This window comes from Callithrix jacchus, chromosome 12 (assembly GCF_049354715.1).
Source record: "Callithrix jacchus isolate 240 chromosome 12, calJac240_pri, whole genome shotgun sequence".
NCBI lineage: Eukaryota > Metazoa > Chordata > Mammalia > Primates > Cebidae > Callithrix > Callithrix jacchus.
The window spans coordinates 64,471,242-64,493,902 of record NC_133513.1 but is presented as its reverse complement, the minus strand read 5'-3'; the positions used below and the strand labels follow the sequence as shown (position 1 = coordinate 64,493,902).

The 22,661-nt window shown below is 36.9% G+C and overlaps 1 protein-coding gene and 1 long non-coding RNA gene across 6 annotated transcripts in view; one reads left to right on the top strand and one right to left on the bottom strand.

Annotated features, from left to right (window-relative positions):
* Positions 1-22,661, bottom strand: part of CTNNA3 (catenin alpha 3) — a 1,887,341-nt gene that overhangs the window by 48,153 nt on the left and 1,816,527 nt on the right. For all 5 annotated transcript variants that reach the window (XM_078345825.1, XM_035266221.3, XM_078345826.1 and 2 more), the window contains one exon: positions 20,085-20,219. In XM_078345825.1, coding sequence (XP_078201951.1) covers positions 20,085-20,219 — 135 coding nt within the window. The remainder of the gene's footprint in view (positions 1-20,084; positions 20,220-22,661) is intronic.
* Positions 12,498-22,661, top strand: part of LOC144578689 (uncharacterized) — a 43,404-nt gene continuing 33,240 nt past the window's right edge. Inside the window, exons 1-2 of the long non-coding RNA XR_013524956.1 lie at positions 12,498-12,605; positions 20,545-20,628. This is a non-coding gene — a long non-coding RNA (uncharacterized LOC144578689). The remainder of the gene's footprint in view (positions 12,606-20,544; positions 20,629-22,661) is intronic.

The window sequence follows — 22,661 nt, the reverse complement described above, 5'->3', positions numbered from 1 at the left end:
TTCATGAGACCTAGCCCCATCATTTGTAAAATGGAGATAAAAATATCTACACACTAAGTGAGTAAAAACTAAAGAATATGATGTATTAAAACATAGCACCTTACAGATACTGATTTAGCAAGTTAGCTATTCTTATATTATTATATTTAATCTTCAAGCTGGAAAACCAGGCACAGATTTACCTTTTTTAGAACAACTAATTTATGTATTTATGCATTTTTATATGTAGGCAAATACCTCTTCTATAAATGTCCCTAGGAATTGTTGCTAAAACAAAATCCTTTCTTCTTGAGAAAGCCTTTAAAGTCTGAAAGGTTGGCAAAGGAAGATTTTTAAGTGTTCCTGTATGAATTAGTAGACGATTTTTCTTGGCTTTCAAATCATCCTTCCCAAAACAAAGTACAAATAGTCCCAATATTTGCACAGATCCCTCACAGAGAAACAAACTAGAGTTTCTCTGGAGCTCGTTTGTCACATTTCCCTTTCTTTTAGCATACTCTGAGGCACTTAATGCCATTAGACAAAATTATGCCATCCATGGCATTGCACCTGGCATGGCTAGTGTTCCCAGGTGGAGAAGCAGATGTATAATGGGGCTATTTGAAAATGCTACGTTGGAAAAACGCTCTACAAACAAAATTAGTGAGACAGTGCTGAGGACTGCTCTTCCTTCTGTTCCAGCATAATTTATCTTCCAGAAAAAAGAATTACGACATGAACCATGGAGGAGCATAATTAAGGGGGAAGGCAAAGTGGAGGAGTTTGGTAGCTGCATCTCCTGTACATTGTACAGGGAGAGAGAAAGAAAACCAAGGCATTCAGCCCATATGTCCATGTATATTAAGCCATTTAGCTGGCATATGGAATGTTTCAGATTGTTCCAGGGATATAGACAAGGAACTAAATATTGACTCAGCAAGAGTGCAAATGAGAGGTCTAATTAAATTAAATGGGACAAAGGGGAGGCTTGTTTCATAGACTCTAGTAATGGCTTTAAACACAAAAGAGACCAAATAATGGTCAAAGAAGTATAGTAACAACCATAGTCTTTGAACTTTTGGTAACTTTTATGCTCATGTCTTCTCTACGTCTCACTATATACATATATGTATATATATGTATATATATGTATGTGTACATATCTGTATACATATATATATATATATGTATATGCTTATGTCAAATTCTTAATCTTAGGAAGATTCTTAAGTCTTCTTGTATGAATTAGTAGACAATTTTTCTCAGCTTTCAAATCATCCTTCCCAAACAGCATAGGTATATGCTCATATCATATACTTACGTATATATGTATATAGTGAGACATAGAGAAGACTTGAGCATAAAAGTCACCAAGAGTTCAAAAGCTATGGTTGGCTCAATTGTGAAAAGTCATTGGAATTTGTTATCACAATATATAATCAGTGGTGCCTTTAAGCAGTCTGGCAATAACACATGGATCAGCATGTTAGTTTTAATTTTACTTTAATGACTGTCTATCTGCAGAAATGCCTTAGGATAATGGTCTTTCTTTGGACAAAATTGATTGATACTTCATGGATGATAGAGGTAATAGTTTTGAACTTTAAAAATGCTGTGTTTTAAATTCCACCCCAGGAAGAAGTGAGTGTGAGGGACTGTGAAGATGATTCTGGTGTTCTAGGGTAGTCTATTTCTGAAAAAAGCATTGAGAATACTGGATAGCATTTATGGGAATAGACAGATTTCATCTCTGACCCAAAGGTACTATTTCTGAGTATTGGGCATGGCAGAGCCCATCTTGGATAAGAGGGAGACGCAAGATGGAATTAGAGAAGGAGGAGAAAAGAGGCACTTTTTCTTCCTTGTATCTTAGCTCTCTGAGCCTTATTCTGTCATCTGTAAAATAAGAATAATAATGGGATTTTCTTCATTGGTTTGAAGATTTAAATAACATATTTAAGGGATGTAAAACCACTTCTAGTCATTATTTAGAGCTCAATAGTTGTTAGTTGTCATTGTTGTTACCATTACTCTTACTGTAATTATCACAGAAGTGAAGATAAGAACCCTGTCCTAGAAGGATGCTTCATTTGCTCAAAGGGAGAGATATGAACCCTGGATCTGCTCAATTTTACATTTTCACTAAAGCTCTGTGCCCCTCTGCTGGGCAACTTAACATTAAATGTACACACTTTAGAATGAGAGAACTGGGTTTAAGATCTGGCTCTGCACCTTCACAGCTTTGTATCCTTGGATAGGTGTTAGACCTCTGTAAGTTACAATTTTCATATCCATAAGATAGTAATAATAATAGCTATCCCATGGAGCATTTTTTGGTAAGTATAAAAAATGTCAATACATTTAAAATATTTAGAACAGTGCCTAGCATTAATAAGCACTCATTTTCATGTACTACACAGGCATATGCAAATAGTACATACATGGTTTACAAATGTGAACTAAACTCACATGCACACACACACATATTCCACCCTTCATTCTTTTAGCTTTAAATAAAATCACATAATTTTTAGCTCGATGAAACCTAGTCATATCACTCCATCCCTCTGTCTCTGCTAGTCTCTGTCTGCCTATCACTCAATCACACTCTCACATATGCAAGCATATGCTGGCTAAGTGTTAGTTACTATCTGGATCACTACTTACACTGCTTCCTAATTTAAACAAGTCTTTTAAAATTTATTATTCAAAACATCACCTTGCATTCTGAGAACATTTCTATTTTTAGGTCTGTTACATAGACCTTTTCTCTCTCTAACCAAATTCTAATTCTTCATTATTTAGCTTAAATTTTCTGTGAAATTCTTTGGACTACTGAAATAAAAGTACTTTCTTGCCTGCAAATCTTTGGCATCTGTTGTCCAAAACACTTATTAATTCTGTACTGCTCTTAAACATCTCTGTGAATATATTGGGCTATTGTACCCTGCCCTGCATCCTAAAAGGCCTTGCTACTAGAAGTGTTAATTTTGCCAAACATGACTTCTCTGAATTTCTAGGTAGCTGAAGTTCTATTCTGTACAGTTATTGAGTAATTCTTACATGTAACACTTACATAAACATTCTAATATCAAATAAAAATGTCTCTATGCCCATTGTTCAAATACCAGGGCTAAGTGTCTCCATTTGTATCAGAAACAAGTAGATTAAAGTCCAACCATCTTTCTAAGGAGCTTTTCCCTTGTGCTGAATATGGTTAATGACAGTCTAAGTCTTTTTTTTTTTCTTTTTTTGTCCAATTCATCCATTACTCATCAGCCACATCTGAAACAAACTCTAATCTTGGTACAGAAGCAGGGAACATTATTCTTCCTCAAAGCCTATACCTCGTGTTGCTTCTAAAAAAAGGAATGGACGAAAAACAGTTTCATAATAGGTAGAGGAATGATCCAACTAAAGGCAGGGCATTTTCTTACCTTTTTCCTTTACACCTAATTTGAAATAACTCGTATAACAATTAGATGAAATATCAATGAATAATATCACTTTAGAGTAAATTTAACATTCATCCAATATTAGGTAATACCATGACTGCTGCCATGACGACTACTACTACTACTATTAATAATAATAATCACAAATATTTAATGAGCACTCGCTATGTACTGGACACTATGCTAAGCAATTTAAATATAGTAGAATTTCCCTCCTAGAAGGTATTTATCATCCAGTGAGTAGCCTTCTGTCTTCTCTTTCCTAGTACATAGGTGATGGAGGCCTCATTAGTGAGATTCCAGAAAGTACATAATCCCTGGTCCATGTGTAAAAATGTAGAGAAAAGCTCCCTACCAACCTGTATCAAACTTAAACACAAGTGAAATTTAAAACTGTGTTGTGTTGAGTCACTGAGAATTGGTAGCTGTTTGTTAGCACAGCATAACCTAGCCTAAGTTGACTAGGTATTATTGACTGAAACATACCTTTCTTAAATGTTTTTTCAATAATATTCATTCCATGTTATGTGACTGAGAGCCTGAGACTAGCATAGGCATAATTTATCTCTGCATTGAAGAGGAATGGACTTGAACTCTACACCTGGTTTAAAGTATAAGTGAAGCTCCTGAAACTTGCATGAGAGAAAGTCAATTTTGTACTCAGTGATAAGAAATACCATATGAGTTCATGCGTGCACACACCCCGCCCACCCCCACATAGTAGGTGCTCAGTATCTGCACAATGTATGTGTATTTACATAGAGAGCATATAGATCACTTTTTTAAAAACTCTGAATGTTATTAGAAAACTCAACCATGAATTGCCTGTGACCCAGGGCTTGCCCAAAGCTTCCTCGAGACATCAAATATTGCAGAGACAGCTTAATGCACGTATGCCCCTAGGGTTGTCGGCATTATTTTTTGTTATTAGCTAGATCATCAGAAAGTAGCATTTCCAAGTCATATTATTATCACAAATCCATGCTAAAAAGACTTCACTAAATTGAAATTTAATATAACTTCAGATTTTATTGAGAGTCAACGAAGAAATGTCTATTTGAACATTTCTTTCTTTTACAGACCCCTAAGTTAGGGCACTGTTCATCATGTTACCATTTGTTACTCAAATAATTACAATACATAATAAGTTTCTCTTTAAATTTGAAGCCTGAAAAAATGTTCTGTCTCAAAAAATGTCTATTGCTGTCAATCAACAAGTCATGATGACTCTAAACCATAATTACTTATCAATTTCTAGTTGAGTATACTCATCTTCAGTAACTAATTAATCTCAATATTCTCTATACTTTTAAAAATTCTTTAGAGCTTGTTGCTATTTTGAGTTTCAAATTTTTAGATTTTTCTTGATTTATGAAACGGTTGCAATTTTTCAGAAGCAGGTAGAAACAAATTCTATTTGTGAAATAAAACTTCGTATAATTTGTTATTATCTTTTGCTTGTCTTTTCTTTCTGCCTGCACTTCTAGAGAACAAAGACCTTGCTTATTCATCTCTGTGGTGCTGTTTCAGAGCAGGCAAAATGAGAATAAATATATGTTAGCGTGGAATGACACAAAGAGCTCCGAAAATAAAGCCTGAATTCACATTTTCACTCCATCACTTACTAACCATGTGACATTTGGCAAGTTATATTCATTTGTTGGCCTTTCTTTTATTGTCAACAAAATACTGTAAGTTTACTTGCAGCACCATTGGGAGGATAGAAGGATATATATATATAATGTGTCAATAAGAGTATTCACCAAATTAGCAAATACTACCATCACCTTTTCTCCACCTACAAAGTGACAGTAAAGGATGCGATGATGCTACCAGCTGTCTCTTGAGCAGGTACCTACAAAGACAGCCTGAGAGAAATTTCTTCATGTGTTTTACCGAAGGTCTATTCTCAGAAGGGGAGGAAAGAAAAAAGCATGGGAGGTAGGGTATGGAACTCAAGAACATTATTAATCTCAGTTTGTGACTAGCTTTACCTGACCTCAAAGTGGGCTGTGAAATTGCACAGCAGATTTGGCTCCATGTTGAGGCAAGGAGACTGAGCTTTGTATCTTTCTCTCAGTCAGTTACTAGTGATGTTGTCAGGGCATGCAGGGGTGGTGGTGCATAACCACTCAGACATCGTAGCTCCTGTTTGGCTGACAACATTATGCAGAAAAAGGAGCACCTATAAGATGTTAGCACTCAACACTCACAGTCGCTGGATAATGGGTAAGGGGATGGGCCACTGGCATCAGAGTGGGTGGAGACTGGACATGTTAAACATTCTACAATGTGCGAGGAAGCCCCCCACAACAAAGAATTATCTAGCCCCAAATGTCAACAGTGCTGCAGATGAGAAATTGTGGAATAGATAAAAGCATCAAAAGATCAATGTTTAATAATTATTACTGACAGTTATTGATTTGCTATTAAGAACATTCAGATATTAGTAATCAAAAGAGGAAAATGTAGAATCTCATTGATTTTGCTTCGGAACACACACACACACACACACACACACACACAACCTCACAGTTTTTATCCTGTGACTTTAGTGTTCTTTCATATTATGCAACAACAAGCATAAATTCAGTGTGAGTCAGAGACTGAAATGACTACTTTTGCAAATATCATCCATACAGTCTTGTGCCTTTTTTCACATCTGCTTTCACTTCTGCCTTATCCATGCCTTTATAGATTTTGACGCCAGCACTTTGCTGTCCTAGAATCTTCAGCTCCTTGATTTTTTTGACTTCTCTTTTCTTCATTGTGTTTTTCCCTGGCTTTCAACTAAACTCGTGAGCATCAGGATGTCTGCATCCAGCTCTGTTCTTTTCCTTCAGCTGCACTTTGCCTAATGGGGAATTTGGCACATTCCTATAGTTGTCAAATACATCTTGCTCACTTTCCCGGACTCTCATTTCATCTCTGGCTTTGAAGTTCTACAGTTCAGGCTGTTTAGCACACAAAAGCAATAATTAATCCCTCCTTCTTTTCTAAGGATTGATAACAACTAAGCTAATTATTTTCTCTAGAACAGAAATAATTGTTTACATTAGGTTTTAAATTCCTCCATTATTTTCCTTTTGAATCATTTGGAACTATTCGACACATGAATAAGAATATAGGGATTATTATAAGGAGTACATTTAACAGTAGAGACTCTCACATCCCATCTGTGATTTTTATTTCCCCCCTTCATTTCTTTCCTTCTCATATCCAGGTTTGTGTGTGTGTGTGTGTGTATGTGTGTGCGCATCATCCAGATGTTTTTTCCTATCTCTGATCGCACAAAAGGAATCTAATTTCACAAAACAGATCACTGCCATTTGTGAGAGATACCACAACAGTCTCAGTAAAGCCATTTCAAATCAATCCTCAAATCATAAACTATATGTTGTATTATTTTGGTATACATGTACTTTTTTCTAGGTTTGCAATTAGCAGGTAACTCCTGAAGGAGCTGATCTCATTCTCACTGATGCAGATTGCTTAAGCAAGATTGGAGAAGCCTCCTCTTAAAATCAATCAACATGGAACAAAACTGCCTTCTGTGGTGTAATATAATTTGTCATTTGGTACTGAGATGAGTAATTTGGATAGAAATTGTGGAGGGAAAGGTACAACAAAGGAGAATAAGATCAGAGATTCTGATTTGGAAGGAACCACGAAGCTCATTTCATCCAACTTTATAGATGTAGAAATGGACCCAAAGAGATTAACTTCTAGACTGTAATAGGTCTCATAATCTGGGGTCTAGCAGCTTTTCTATTGCCTCATGTTAGCTCCTCATTTTGAGGCTGAAGTGTGTGTTCTGATCAGTTCTTCTTAAGAATCCAGAATAATGAAATCATCACTATCATTAATACTGTGCTCTAGCCTGTGTTTCTCTATATCATTCAACTAAAAGCATTCCTTAGCTCTTGATATATGTAGCAACCATCCTAGCAGGATATGCTAGTACCACCCACACCCTCCTACCTCCCACCCCTGTCATTTCACCACTAAAGTCACTGAGAGGTCATAGGGCTTTATTTCGGTAGCAATGAATTAAAGAACATGAGGCCCAGAATGAAGTAAAGAACATGAGGCCTAGAATGAAATAAAGAACATGAGATTCTAGATTCTGGTCCTGGCTCTGCCAATAGGTATCTTTGTGAACCAGAATAAGTCATTTAAAATCCCTGACCTATTTCATTGTTTATAAAATGAATATGAGATAGTTTTAACATAAAGAGATCATTTCTAAGGTTTCTTCAAGTACCATTATAAGCTAATGCATTGCACAATCAGAAAGAAAATCCAACTAATTATTAGTTTACCTAGATACCAAGGAAATGCTTAGTCCACGTTATTACAATGCAATACACAAAAAAGGAGGAACAGCACCCCCAGATGCATTTTTGACGTACATTCTTTAAATTACTAAGGTCTGATTACTTCCATATGCCTCCTGCCTAAGATTTAAAACAAACAAAGCAACACTCAATGGAGCTGAATTTACTGGCAAAGCACATTCTTTCTTCTATTTTTCTTTCTTTTTTTCCTCCTTTCCCTGATCCTCTCTCCTTTCCCCCTTCATTTTTTTTGTTTCTCTCCCTTCCACTTCATACTTCTTCCCTCTTTCTTTCTCTATAAATATTTCAGTTAATTTTCCATTAAAAAAGAAAAATCCCCTAAAGCAACAAAGATCAAAAGAGACAAAGAAGGCCATTACATAATGGTAAAAGGATCGATACAACAAGAAGAGCTAACGATCCTAAACATATATGGACCCAATACAGGAGCACCCAGATACATAAGGCAAGTTCTTAACGACTTACAAAGAGACTTAGACTCCCACACAATAATAGTGGGAGACTTTAACACTCCACTGTCAATATTAGACAGATCAACCAGACAGAAAATCAACAAGGATATCCAGGGCTTGAACTCAGACCTGGAGCAAGCAAACCTGATAGACATTTACAGAACTCTCCACCCCAAATCCACAGAATATACATTCTTCTCAGCACCACATCACACCTACTCTAAAATTGACCACATAATTGGAAGTAAAGCACTGCTCAGCAAATGCAAAACAACTGAAATCATAACAAACAGCCTCTCAGACCATAGTGAAATCAAGTTAGAACTCAGAATTCAGAAACCAACCCAGAACCGCACAGCTTCATGGAAACTGAACAACTGGCTCCTGAATGTTGACTGGGTAAACAACGAAATGAAGGCAGAAATAAAGAAGTTCTTCGAAACCAATGAGAACGAAGACACAACGTGCCAGAATCTCTGGGACACATTTAAAGCAGTCTCTAGAGGAAAGTATATAGCAATAAGTGCCCACATGAGAAGAATGGAGAGATCCAAAATTGACACCCTATTGTCAAAATTGAAAGAGCTAGAGGAGCAAGATCAAATAAACTCAAAACCCAGCAGAAGACAAGAAATAACTAAGATCAGAGCTGAGCTGAAGGAGATTGAGACACGAAAAACCCTCCAAAAAATCAATAAATCCAAGAGCTGGTGTTTTGAAAAGATCAACAAAATAGACAGACCACTAGCCAGATTGATTAAAAAGAAAAGAGAGAACAACCAAATAGATGCAATAAAAAATGATAAAGGGGAAATCACCACAGATTCCACAGAAATTCAAACCATCATCAGAGAATATTACAAACAAATCTATGCACATAAACTAGTAAACCTGGAAGAAATGGATAAATTCCTGGACTCCTGTGTCCTCCCAAGCCTAAACCAGGAGGAAGCTGAAACTATGAATAGACCAATAACAAGGGCAGAAGTCGAGGCAGCAATTAAGAGCCTACCACACAAAAAAAGCCCAGGTCCAGATGGGTTCACAGCCGAATTCTACCAGACACACAAAGAGGAGCTGGTACCATTTCTTCTGAAACTATTCCAAATAATCCAAAAAGAAGGAATCCTACCCAAATCATTCTACGAGACCAATATCATCCTGATACCAAAACCCGGCAGAGACCCAACAAGAAAAGAAAACTTCAGGCCAATATCCATGATGAACATAGATGCAAAAATCTTCAATAAAATATTGGCAAGCCGATTGCAACAGCAAATCAAAAAACTTATTCATCATGATCAAGTAGGATTCATCCCAGGGATGCAAGGCTGGTTCAACATACGCAAGTCTATCAATGTAATTCACCACATAAACAGAACCAAAAACAAAAACCACATGATTATCTCAATTGATGCAGAGAAGGCATTTGACAAAATTCAGCAGCCCTTTATGCTAAAAACCCTCAATAAACTCGGGATCGATGGAATGTATCTCAAAGTAATAAAAGCTATTTATGACAAACCAACAGCCAATATCATACTGAATGGGCAAAAACTAGAAGCATTCCCTTTGAAATCCGGCACTAGACAAGGATGCCCTCTGTCACCACTCCTATTCAATATAGTACTGGAAGTTCTAGCCAGAGCAATCAGGCAAGAAAAAGAAATAAAGGGTATTCAAATAGGAAAGGTGGAAGCCAAATTGTCTCTATTTGCAGACGACATGATAGTATACCTAGAAGACCCCACCACCTCAGCCCAAAAACTCCTGAAACTGATAAGCAACTTCAGCAAAGTCTCAGGATATAAAATCAATGTGCAAAAATCACAAGCCTTCCTCTACACCAGTAACAGACTTAAAGAGAGCCAAATCAAGAATGAACTACCATTCACAATTGCTACAAAAAGAATAAAATACCTTGGAATACAACTCACAAGGAATGTAAGGGACCTCTTCAGGGAAAACTACAAACCACTGCTCAACGAAATCAGAGAGGACACAAACAGATGGAGAAACATTCCACGTTCATGGGTTAGGAAGAATTAATATCGTGAAAATGGCTATACTGCCCAAAGTAATTTACAGAATCAATGCTATCCCCATCAAGCTACCATTGACTTTCTTCACAGAACTGGAAAAAACCACCTTGAACTTCATATGGAACCAAAAGAGAGCCCGCATAGCCAAGTCAATTCTAAGCAAAAAGAACACAGCGGGGGGCATCACACTACCAGATTTCAAACTATACTGTAAGGCTACAGTATTCAAAACTGCATGGTACTGGTACCAAAACAGAGATATAGATCAACGGAACAGAACAGAGGCATCAGAGGCAACACAACATAGCTACAACCATACAATCTTTGATAAACCTGACAAAAACAAGCAATGGGGAAAGGACTCCCTGTTCAACAAATGGTGTTGGGAAAACTGGCTAGCCATGTGTAGAAAGCAGAAACTGGACCCCTTCCTGACACCTTACACCAAAATTAACTCCAGATGGATTAAAGACTTAAACATAAGACCTGGCACCATAAAAACCCTAGAAGGAAATCTAGGCAAAACCATCCAGGACATAGGAGTAGGCAAGGACTTCATGAACAAAACACCAAAAGCATTGGCAACAAAAGCCAAAATAGACAAATGGGACCTAATGAAACTCCACAGCTTCTGCACAGCAAAAGAAACAGTCTCTAGTGTGAATCGGCAACCAACAGAATGGGAAAAAATTTTTGCAGTTTACCCATCTGACAAAGGGCTGATATCCAGAATTTACAAAGAACTCAAACAGATTTACAGGAAAAAAACAAACAAGCCCATTCAAAAGTGGTCAAAGGATATGAACAGACACTTTACGAAAGAAGACATATATGAGGCCAACAATCATATGAAAAAATGCTCATCGTCACTGGTCATCAGAGAGATGCAAATCAAAACCACATTGAGATACCATCTCACGCCAGTTAGAATGGCGATCATTAAAAAATCTGGAGACAACAGATGCTGGAGAGGATGTGGAGAAAAAGGTACACTTTTACACTGTTGGTGGGAGTGTAAATTAGTCCAACCATTGTGGAAGACAGTGTGGCGATTCCTCAAGGCCTTAGAAATAGAAATCCCATTTGACCCAGCAATCCCATTACTGGGTATATATCCAAAGGACTATAAATCGTTCTACTACAAGGACACATGTACACGAATGTTCATTGTAGCACTGTTTACAATAGCAAAGACCTGGAATCAACCCAAATGCCAATCGATGATAGACTGGATTGGGAAAATGTGGCACATATACACCATGGAATATTATGCAGCAATCAGAAATGATGAGTTTGTGTCGTTTATAGGGACATGGATGAATCTGGAGAACATCATTCCCAGCAAACTGACACAAGAACAGAAAATGAAACACCGCATATTCTCACTCATAGGCGGGTGATGAAAAATGAGAACACATGGACACAGAGAGGGGAGTACTAAACACTGGGGTCTATAGGGGGAAAAGGGGAGGGCCAGTGGGAGGAGGAGGTGGGGAGGGATTGCCAGGGGAGAAATACCAAATATGGGTGAAGGGGAGAAAGCAAACAAAACACACTGCCCTGTGTGTACCTATGCAACTGTATTGCCTGCTCTGCACATGTACCCCAAAACCTAAAATGCAATTAAAAAAAAAGAAAAAAAAAATCCCTGTTTTTCTTTATGTCTATAAATGTTTGCAGTAGGTTCAGAAAGCTCATTAACTATTTTCCTTAATGCCTTCACTAAGCAAGAACATGAACCTCCTGTTACTCTGTATGTATTTGATTGCCTACATTCTGTAGGTCCTCGTAGCTCCTTTGGTCAATAGCTGAATTGTTGCTGTTCCCTATCTTCCCTAACTGAATGAACACTGCCCCTTGATTTCTGCTCAAGCTGAGTTGCAGTTGCTTGGCGAATTTTCAATCTTGCTTATCCTTCCCCCTTGACTGATTAGTTTTATTTATTATTCATTTTTTTAAATTGTGGCGTTGGCACACCTGCCTCAGGGTAAGAGAACATGATTAAACACATTTTAAAAAATCCACAAAACAGAGTAGTTACATAATTAATCAGTCTTAAGCAGTTCCCAAAGAAAATGCTGACCTAAAAGCATGACATTTGGGTAAAGGGTAATTTTAAAAGTTTAAAAACATTTTAATTAATTGATTTTTATTCCTGAATTTTCTTTTTCTTATATACAGGCTAGAAAATAACAATATTTATTTCTTTATAGCAAATCTCCTTTTACAAAATACAACAGTTTCCGATGAGGCATGGTGTATAGGAACACTAGGTGAACAGTTGATGAAGACTCTCGTCCCTGATGTTAATGCCTTGAGGTAACTAGATACATTTTAATCTTCTTACAGTCATACTTTTTCTTCTATTTTTAATTTAGGACCTTCATACATCAAGATGACTATGAGAACTGAACTGCAACAGAAGTGAAATTTTTATATATTCCCCTCTTTATTTTATAATTTTTTGGGGGGACAAGTTCTGGCTCTGTCACCCTGGGTGGAATGTAGTGGCATGATCACAGCTCACTGCAACCTTCACCTCCTGGGTTCAAGTCATCCTCTCCACTTAGCTTCCCGAGTAGCTGGGGACTACAGGCATACACCACCACACCTGGCTAATTTTTGTATTTTTTTTTTTTTGTAGAGACGGGATTTGCCATGTTGCCCATGGTTGGTCCTGAACTCATGAGCTCAAGCAATCCACCTGCCTCAGCCTCCCAAAGTGCTGGGATTATAGGCCTGAGCCACTGCACCCAGCAACTCCCCTCTTTATTTCAGAAAGGATAGCAGCTGGAAGGCCAAACTGGCTTCATTTCCACGTGAATTGAAGCTACAGTCAGGTTCCAGGATCCAATGTCCTGGAGCTTGGCTGTGGTAGAAAAATATCTAGCATATGCTATCCCTGTTCATGATCTCAAAAAAATGCTGTTAACTTAGGTTATTTTCTCTTCCAAGCAATGTTGAGCAAAGTGATTGACATGTGGACCTCCTTATTTTGTTCTATTGCTAAAATAAAACCCAAATAATGTGCTCAAATCTGAATCTTAACAGAAAACTACTCTTTCCATTTTACCAAACATGGGATTTATTGGCAAGAAATTCTTCAACCTTTCATTCATTTCTGTAAAGGTGATTATGTCTTTTTTTTTAAGTTAGAATAAATTAATTATTTCCATTTTTAAGATTCAGGAGGTACATGTGCAGTTTTGTTACAAGAGTATATAGCACAATACTGAGGTTTGGGTTTCTATTGATTTCATCACCCAAATAGTGAACATAGTACCCAAAAGGAATTTTTTCAGCTCTTACCCCTCTCCCTCCTCCCTTTTGGTGACTCCAGCATCTATTCTTCCCATATTTATGTCCCTGTGTACTCAATGTTTAGCTCCCACTTATAAGTGAGAACATGTGATATTTATTTTCTGTTTTTGCATTAATTCACTTAGGATAATGGCCTCCAGCTCCATTCATGTGGATGCAAATAATATAATTAAACTTTTTTTATATGGCTTTGTAGTATGCCATGGTGTATATGTAACACATTTTCTTTATTTAATAAACGTGATTATATCTTAATTCAACTTTATCCTGGCTCAGAAGAAGAGGGTTTTTTGTTTTTGTTTTTGTTTTTTTTTGAGTTAAGGTCTCACTCTGTCACCAGGCTGGAGTGCAATGGCACAATCTCAGCTCACTGCAACCTCTGCCTCCTGAGTTCAAGTGATTCTCCTGCCTCAGCCTCCCAAGTAGGTAGGACTACAGGTGTGCACCAACACACCCAGATACTTTTTGTATTTTTCGTAGAGATGGGGTTTCACCATGTTGGCCAGGGTGGTCTCGATCTCTTAACCTTGTGATCCACCGGCCTTGGCCTCCCAAAGTGCTGGGATTATAGGCCCAAGCCACTGCGCCATGACATTCTTTTTTCAAACCTAATCTTTCTACCTGTGCTAATCTCACTTTCTCTCATTTGCTTGACTTTATCAGTTGTAGTCTTAATTTTTCACAGGTTCATTCTCTTCTGGCTGCTTTTGGTTCTTTACCTAAATGTTTCTCAATTACTGCCACTTTAAGCAGCATATAAATAAAAATGTTAACAACTAAAAATGCTTTCGGTGATTCTGTCTGCTCTGACCCTCAAGTCTCTCTCTGTTTCTCTTTTTTTTCATTCCTTTCAACTTCAAACTTTTGGAAAATTGAGTCTGTGTCACCATTGTTTCCCTGTCATTGCATACTAGGCACTCAACTGATCATGATATAATTTTTGCCTTCACAATATTACTAATACTGATTTAAAAAGATATAAAACGACAGCCATATAAAAGGATGAGTTCATGTCCTTTGCAGGGACACGGATAAAGCTGGAACCCATCATTCTCAGCAAACTGACACAAGAACACAAAACCAAATACTGCATGTTCTCACTCATAAGTGGGTGTTCAACAAGGAGAACACATGGACACAGGGAGGGGAACATCACACACTGGGGCCTGTTGGGGGTGGGAGACTAGGGGAGGGATATTGGGGATAGGGGGACAGGGGAGGGATAGCATTAGGAAAACTGCCTAATGTAGATGATGGAGTGATGGATACAGCAAACCACCATGGCACGTGCATACCTATGTAACAAAATGCACATTCTGCACAAGTACCCCAGAACATAAAATATAATTTTTAAAAATGCAGTTCATTAAAAATGTACCTTTCAAAAAAAAAAGATATAAAGCACCTTCTAAATGCAAAACCCAATGTGTACTTCTAAGACTAAACCAACCTGTATAACTTTGCAGGCTGCATCCTTTATGGTCATTGGTCACTGCACTTTCATTCATGTAAAAATATTCAAGGACTTCAGAGGGGAATATGTGCAGAGAGATAATTATGATATGTGTACTTCTGTGATTTTGGTTCATAGGGGGAATATGATAGGAACTGTTAGCTGCCACCCAATATTCATTCTTTTTTTTCATAGAAACAAAACTCTGATTATACTGGGAAAGCAATGTGCACCATTAAAACAGAAACAAACATACAAAATCTACATTTTGTAGCCTACCTTGCAATTAAGTGTAACAAGATGACTAAGCTCTAGCCAATAGTTTATTTAAAAAAGAAAGGATTTGAAAGGGACCTTCTGGAAGTTTCCTTTAAAGTGTAAAGAACGTTGGCTTCATTTTCTCTTTATTCCTACTGCCTGGAATGTAAAAGTCATTGTGAGAGCTACATAAGCCATATTTTTGACCTTGGTAATAATGAGAGCCAGAAGCCAAGAAAAGTGAAGCTGAAAGACAGAGTGTCTGATTCCCTGGTGACTTTGTGAAGCTGTCGTAACACTGCTAGATTGCCGATTTGCAGACTCTCTTTATGGAGACAGTAAACTCCCAATTTGCTTTAACTGCCACAATCAAGTCTCAGAATATGAGAAAGGTACATTAGACTCACTTTGTAAAAAAAAGTTGTTTGTGGATCACTGTTTCAGCTATTTTTTAAAAATTGCCTCCAACATATTTTCACTGGATGGACCCATCTACTTCTCTTTCATACCTCTTCCCTAAGTTCCAGAACCAAAGACCCAACTTCTCCTAAACCTTTCTCCTTGGTTGCCCTTTAGTCACTTAAATTCAACAAGCAAGGCCAGGTGTAGTGGCTCATGCCTGTAATCCCAGCACTTTGGAAGGACGAGGTGGGTGAATAACCTAAGGTCAGGAATTCGAGACCATCCTGACCAACAAGGTGAAATCTCATCTCTACTAAAAATACAAAAATAAGCCAGGCGTGGTGGCAGGCACCTGTATTCCCAGCTATTTGGGAGGCTGAGACAGGAGAATTGTTTAAAGCCTGGAGGCAGAGGTTGCAGTGAGCTGAGATCATGCCACTGCACTCCAGCCTGGGTGATGAATGAGACTCCGTCTCAAAAAACAAAAAAATAAATTTAACAAGCAAAACCTGAATGAGTTTCCATACTCACCATAACATGGTCTTCCTTCTATATATACTGTTTAGTTAACAATGCCATTGGTGGCTAAGTAAGCAATTTAACCCCAAAACCTTTCTGAAATTCTTTCTTCTTTTTCACCCTTAACACCCAATAGATAATTGACTCTAAACATGTTTCCCTCAGAATTGTTCCTTGTATACATAGTCTCCTTTTCATTCTCATCAATGTTACCTTAAATAAGTTCTCACTGTTTCTCTTAAACTAATTTTTAAGTCATTCCTAAATAGGCCTCAATCTTCCAGTCCCTTATCTTTCTAATTTACCACTGCCCTGCCTAAAAAAGTTAATTTTGAAATACACAGATTTCTTAAAGCCCATCTCAAACTAAGAAATTGTTGATTACTCGCAGTTGCCTACAGGGTAAAGTTAAATTATAAATGATCCTTTTAAAACATTCCCAGTTTCCTTTACAAACTTGTGCTCTACTTGCCCACTCACCCTTACTCCACAACACACATCAAAAGTACCAAGTAAAGTTGTGTTCAGACATGTTAGACTGTCTGCCATGTCCATAACTTTCCATGCCCCCCCACCTCAAATCCTTTCCCTCTTCTCCTCCTGTAAGTACACATTTGTCTGATACTTATTAATCAAGGCCCAAAGTAGGTTTGAACCACTTATGAAGCTTTATCTTGCCTGCTCTGCATATCAAATAAATTATTTCCTCACATGCTATACCATGTACATTTGTACATACCAATTTTGTATGGTTTATTACATTGTTCTGGAGTCTTTTTTGTATATTCAAGTATATTTTATATTTCTTTTTTAAAATGTATTTCAGTATCTTAAGGGAGTTACCAAATAATCATCTTTATATCCCTCAGATGTCCTACTATGCCTTTCCCAGAGAGGGGCTAAATTCATAGTAATTGATTTAAACAAACTATATATATTTATTTTCCATACAGGTAAAACATGCAACTTCAAGATGGGTGCTTGCAATATAGATGTAAGAATGATTGGGGAATAATTTTAATTAAATGGTGTATTATGAGAATATCTTTCAGAATTATTATTAATATGAATTCATCTTCGTTATCCTAAACCTTCATACCTCAGACCCACAACAGAATGTACTGCCGATTCACTCTAGAAATGCATTCCATTTGTACTTCTTATTTTTAACCAACTGTGTTTGGTAAAGAAAAGTTTCATGAACACAATCTTGGGATGCCAGCTTTATTTAGTAAACTTTGAATAGTATGTAATTTTGAATACCAAATTTCTGTAATTTTTAATGTCTCCCTGCTTTGGAATCATGCTTGTCATTCTTCAAGGGATCTTATAGAAAAATGATAACTTAGATTAGACCGTCTTCTGAATTTGAAGAATAAAAAAACAAGACAAGAACTCAGGGTCACTGAGAGATTAAAGTAAATGTGCTTTGGCACACGTAAATGAAATGTTTTCAGAAAGCTTTCTAGGATCTACCTATAAACAGATGGCAGTAAGATATGCAAAAGGGGGCATGCTCTCTTTTTTCAGATTTATTTTTTTCTAATGGGAAATAGTGAGTGAGATGATGACAAATAGTTTTGGATTTGTAATGCTATTCCTCATTTTATATAATGACTCAGCTTTTAAATTGTAAATCATGGATTCTAAATAGCTGCTGCCTAATCTATCTGTAATATATGTAAAGTTTAGGAATTTGAATCATCATACCAAACAGGAAAGAATGCAAACTGAGTTTATATATAGAAGGGAAATTGTATTTTGGAAGGATAATTATCACCAATAAATTTTAACAGCTATTTAGAGGCTAAAGTTCTACCAAAGATTTTTTGAAAGTTTAGCTTCAGACAATATGAAAAAAAATAAAATTATATGAAATTTAGACCTTATAAAGCATAAACAGTGTGTGAAAATGACAACAGTAAATAGAAGAAAGAGTTTATCCTCCCAATAAATATACCTTTTTTTTTTCTTACATATTTAAGGTAGTATCATGTTAAATGAGAAAATGAAGACTAGATGTTTAATAAGCCAAAAGGAACATAGAGTAGTTATATATACACACACACACGTTAATACATATGCATTTATATACACATGCATGCTGTGTTTGTCTATATGTATGCATATGTGTCTGTACACACACGTTCCTGGTTTTATGGCTTGTGACTAAGTAAAATGCCTTTTTCTTGAAAAGTGGTAGGGCAGTAGTAATATACTCGTGTTTATGCAGAACTTTTGATGAAACCTGAATATCAAAGACACTAAATTTGTTTCCTCTTTAACAACCACTGGTATAAAAAGCTAGAAAGCAATACCATCTTATAATTTCCAAATAGTCACTATTGACTTGTGTTCTTCAGTTTTATCACAGATTCAGTGTTGTCTCCCTGAACAGAGGAAGCACAGACCTTTGAAGGTGAACTCAGCTCTGACATTTACTAGTATGACACTAGGGAAGCTATATAAACCTTCTTAATTTTATTTCTTTATATATTAAAAAAAAACAGAACAAGTAAGTGATCCATCTGGCATGTTACTGTGAAGACTGACATAAAATATAGGCAAGAGATAAACGGTCACTGTTTGTTTCCTCCCCTCTACATTGGTTTTTCTGTCTTGCTCCGTCACCCAGGCTGCAGTTGCAGTGGCGCAGTCGTTGCTCACTGCAACCTCTGCCTCCTGGGTTCAAGCAATCTAATGTCTCAAACTCCGGAGTAGCTTGGATTACAGGCATGTGCCACCGCACCCAGCTAATTTTTGTATTTTTAGTAGAGACAGGGTTTCACCATGTTGGCCAGGCTGGTCTCGAACTCCTGACCTCAAGTGATCCGGCCGCCTCGGCCTTCCAAAGTGTTGAGAAAATAGATGTAATAGATGTGAACCACTGTGACTGGTCCCACCCCTCTACTTTCGATGGCTCTTTTCTTGTGATTTTGTAATTATGTCCTCTTTCAGAACATTAACTCATTGAGGGAATGTCCAATGCTGGGATATAGAAGCTCTGTATGTTACATACACACACACACACACACACACACACACACACACACACACACATAAGTAAACTACTATAATTAAGAAAAATTTTCTCAAAAAAATAAATTTTCAGACTATTCATAATGTTTCATTGAAACTTAAATTTATAATCTTGGTCCATGTCCTTCTCGAAGTCACCGATAACTGAATCCAATATAGATATCAAATATTATTTTATTACCATTTCTTCTCCAGAGAAATGATCTATTGCTTTTAAAAGATGAGTAGAAAAGTTATACATTAGTTCTACCATGGTAATTTTATAGCAGCTTAAAACTCAGGGCCACCAAAGAATTTATGAAAATTCCTCTAAATCTATAAAGTTCTATCATACTCCATTTCTGAAAGTATATATGGAATGAAAAACCTCAAGAAATGAACATCTTTGTTATAAAAAGAAATAGGGGGAAAATGAAATATCAATTAATAGCAGTGAAGCAACCATCTTATTAATTTGCTATTCCACATGCATTTCTTTTCAAAAATTCAGGATTTATTTTGGAGTTCTGTTTGTACACATTCTGAAGTCATGCTCTAAATTAACATGGATTTCTCATCCAAAAGGCTTAGAAAACCTGATTTACTCTTTAATCTCTGAAGTAAATAAAAACAACATTTTTAACCTTTCTTTAAGAAATCTGCCAAGATTTCTTGCTAGTTTAAATACATGTGCTTTTAATAAAAACTCCAATTTAGTTTTTCTAAACTGATTTTACCTAAAAGATTTGGTGATGTAAGCAAAAGTGTAGTTACTCTGTATCAAGCATCTTCCACCTGTGATCATGGAAGTGCTAGGCAGTACTCACAGCTGACATGATGAGCTCTCCTCCCAGGTTCTGGATCTCAGCTTTAACTTGACTGCAGATTTTCAGTTGGTGGGAGTAGAACTTAATCTGTTCCAGGTAGGCCAACAGGTCCTGTTTGCAAGATGGATCTGGGCACTAAATATGCATCAAAGATAAAAATGGATATAGCAGTTAGTTCAACCATTGTGGAAGACAGTGTGGCGATTCCTCAAGGCCTTAGAAATAGAAATTCCATTTGGCCCAGCAATCCCATTACTGGGTATATATCCAAAAGACCATAAATCGTTCTACTATAAGGACACATGTACACGAATGTTCATTGCAGCACTGTTTACAATAGCAAAGACCTGGAATCAACCCAAATGCCCATTGATAATAGACTGGATTGGAAAAATGTGGCACATATACACCATGGAATATTATGCAGCAATCAGAAATGATGAGTTTGTGTCGTTTGTAGGGACATGGATGAATCTGGAGAACGTCATCCTCAGCAAACTGACACAAGAACAGAAAATGAAACACCGCATATTCTCACTCATAGGTGGGTGATGAAAAATGAGAACACATGGACACAGAAAGGGGAGTACTAAACACTGGGGTCTATAGGGGGAAAAGGGGAGGGCAAGTGGGAGGGGGAGGTGGGGAGGGATAGCCTGGGGAGAAATGCCAAATGTGGGTGAAGGGGAGAAGGAAAGCAAAGCACACTGCCATGTGTGTTCCTACGCAACTGTCTTACATGCTCTGCTCATGTACCCCAAAACCTAAAATCCAATAAAAAATTAAAAAAAAAATGGATATAGCAGACTAAATAATAGCAGATCAAAGTGAGCAAATACAGTGTTAACATGGCAGGTACCTTATAAGGCAGCAACTTTATTTTCATTGAGGACCATTTCTCACGTCAAGCCCAGACACATTCTGATATGCTTCTACCATTACAATAGTTGATGTAATTTGAAACCTTAATTACTTCAGCTTAGCCAAAAGAAACATTAAAATACTTTTTAGACATGAAATGGTATATAAAATAGCTTCCTTTAATTTATGAATGTTAGAAGCCCTCAGATTATATTTTTAGGTAAATCTAAATAAGTATTTAAAATGCAATTATTTCCTTCACCTAGAGTTACTATTAGAATGCTCCTTGAGACTCATAATTCTGCACTGTCTGTCCTGTCCTACTTAAATGGATATAAAAAACATGCAGCAACACAATATGTTCTGTTATGTTCAGCCTTCAATGTTCTTAACTGTTACAGACAAAGGAAATAATTTTTACCTTATATAACAGCTGTGAATCTGACTGAAGCCAATAAACAGGCAGGGTACATTGTTTTAGAGTATTAAATTTCTTTACAAATACCAGCCTGCTACATTGTATTGTCTTTTGGAAGGAACTTCCTGGAGGACAGCTTTGAGCTTTATCATAACATGGTAAATAGCTTCAGTTAAGATTTAATCTTTGTGCTCTTTCTCCTATGAAATTATAATAGATTCATAAAAATCCCTTCTAACTTAATTCCACTTTTAGTAAATTTATGTAAGAACAAGGAAATGTGGACAGTGATTTATATGCAAAGATCTTCACTGTAGCATTATGTATAATACCAAAATTTGGAAATAACCTAAATGTCTCCAGATAATAGAAAGGCTAAGTAAGAATGCATATCAATATAATGTAGCATTATTCAGTCTCAAGAAAAAAGTTTCAAAGGATATGGAAAAATGTTTTTGGTAGTGAAAAAAATCGACGTGTAAATATTGCAATCAAATTATATTTTTTAAAATGTGAATTATATTCAGCACATGCTGAACGCTGGATGCAGTGGCTTAGTCTATAATCCCAGCAATTTGGAAAGCTGAAACAGGAGAATCGTTTGAGCCTAGGAGTTTGAGACCAGCCTGGGAAACACAGGGAGACACCATCTCTACAAAAAATAAAAATTAGCCAGATGTGGTCCCAGCTATTCAGCAGGCTGAGAAGGAGGATTGCCTGAGCCTGGGAAGTAAATGATGCAGTGAGCCATGATTGCGACACTGCATTCCAGCCTTGGCCACAGAATGAGACCTTGTGTCAACAAATACATAAATAAAATAATAAAACATGCTGGGACAGCCTGAGTTGTCCCATCTTTTCTAGGCATAGATGATGGTGCATCAGGACTCTTTGCTCCATACCGAGGCTAGAGAGGTAGACATCTAGATACCAAAAATGCAGAGAACATCTGTGAGATACTATACAAAAAGGAGCATCACCAAGGCATATAATCACCAACCTATCCAAGGTCAACTCTAAAGAAAAAAATCATAAAGGCAGCTAGAGAGAAAGGTCAGAACACACAGAAAGGGAATCCCAAAAGACTAAAAGCAGACTTCTCTGCATAAACCCTATAAACTGTGACAGATTAGGGGCCTATTTTCAGAATTCTTGAAGAAAAGAAATCCTAATGAAAAATTTCATATCCCACCAGACTAAACTTTATCACTGAAGGAGAAACAAAATATTTCTAGACAAACAAGCATTAAAAAAATGTATTAGCATTAGACCAGTCTTATCAGATATCCTTAAGGGAA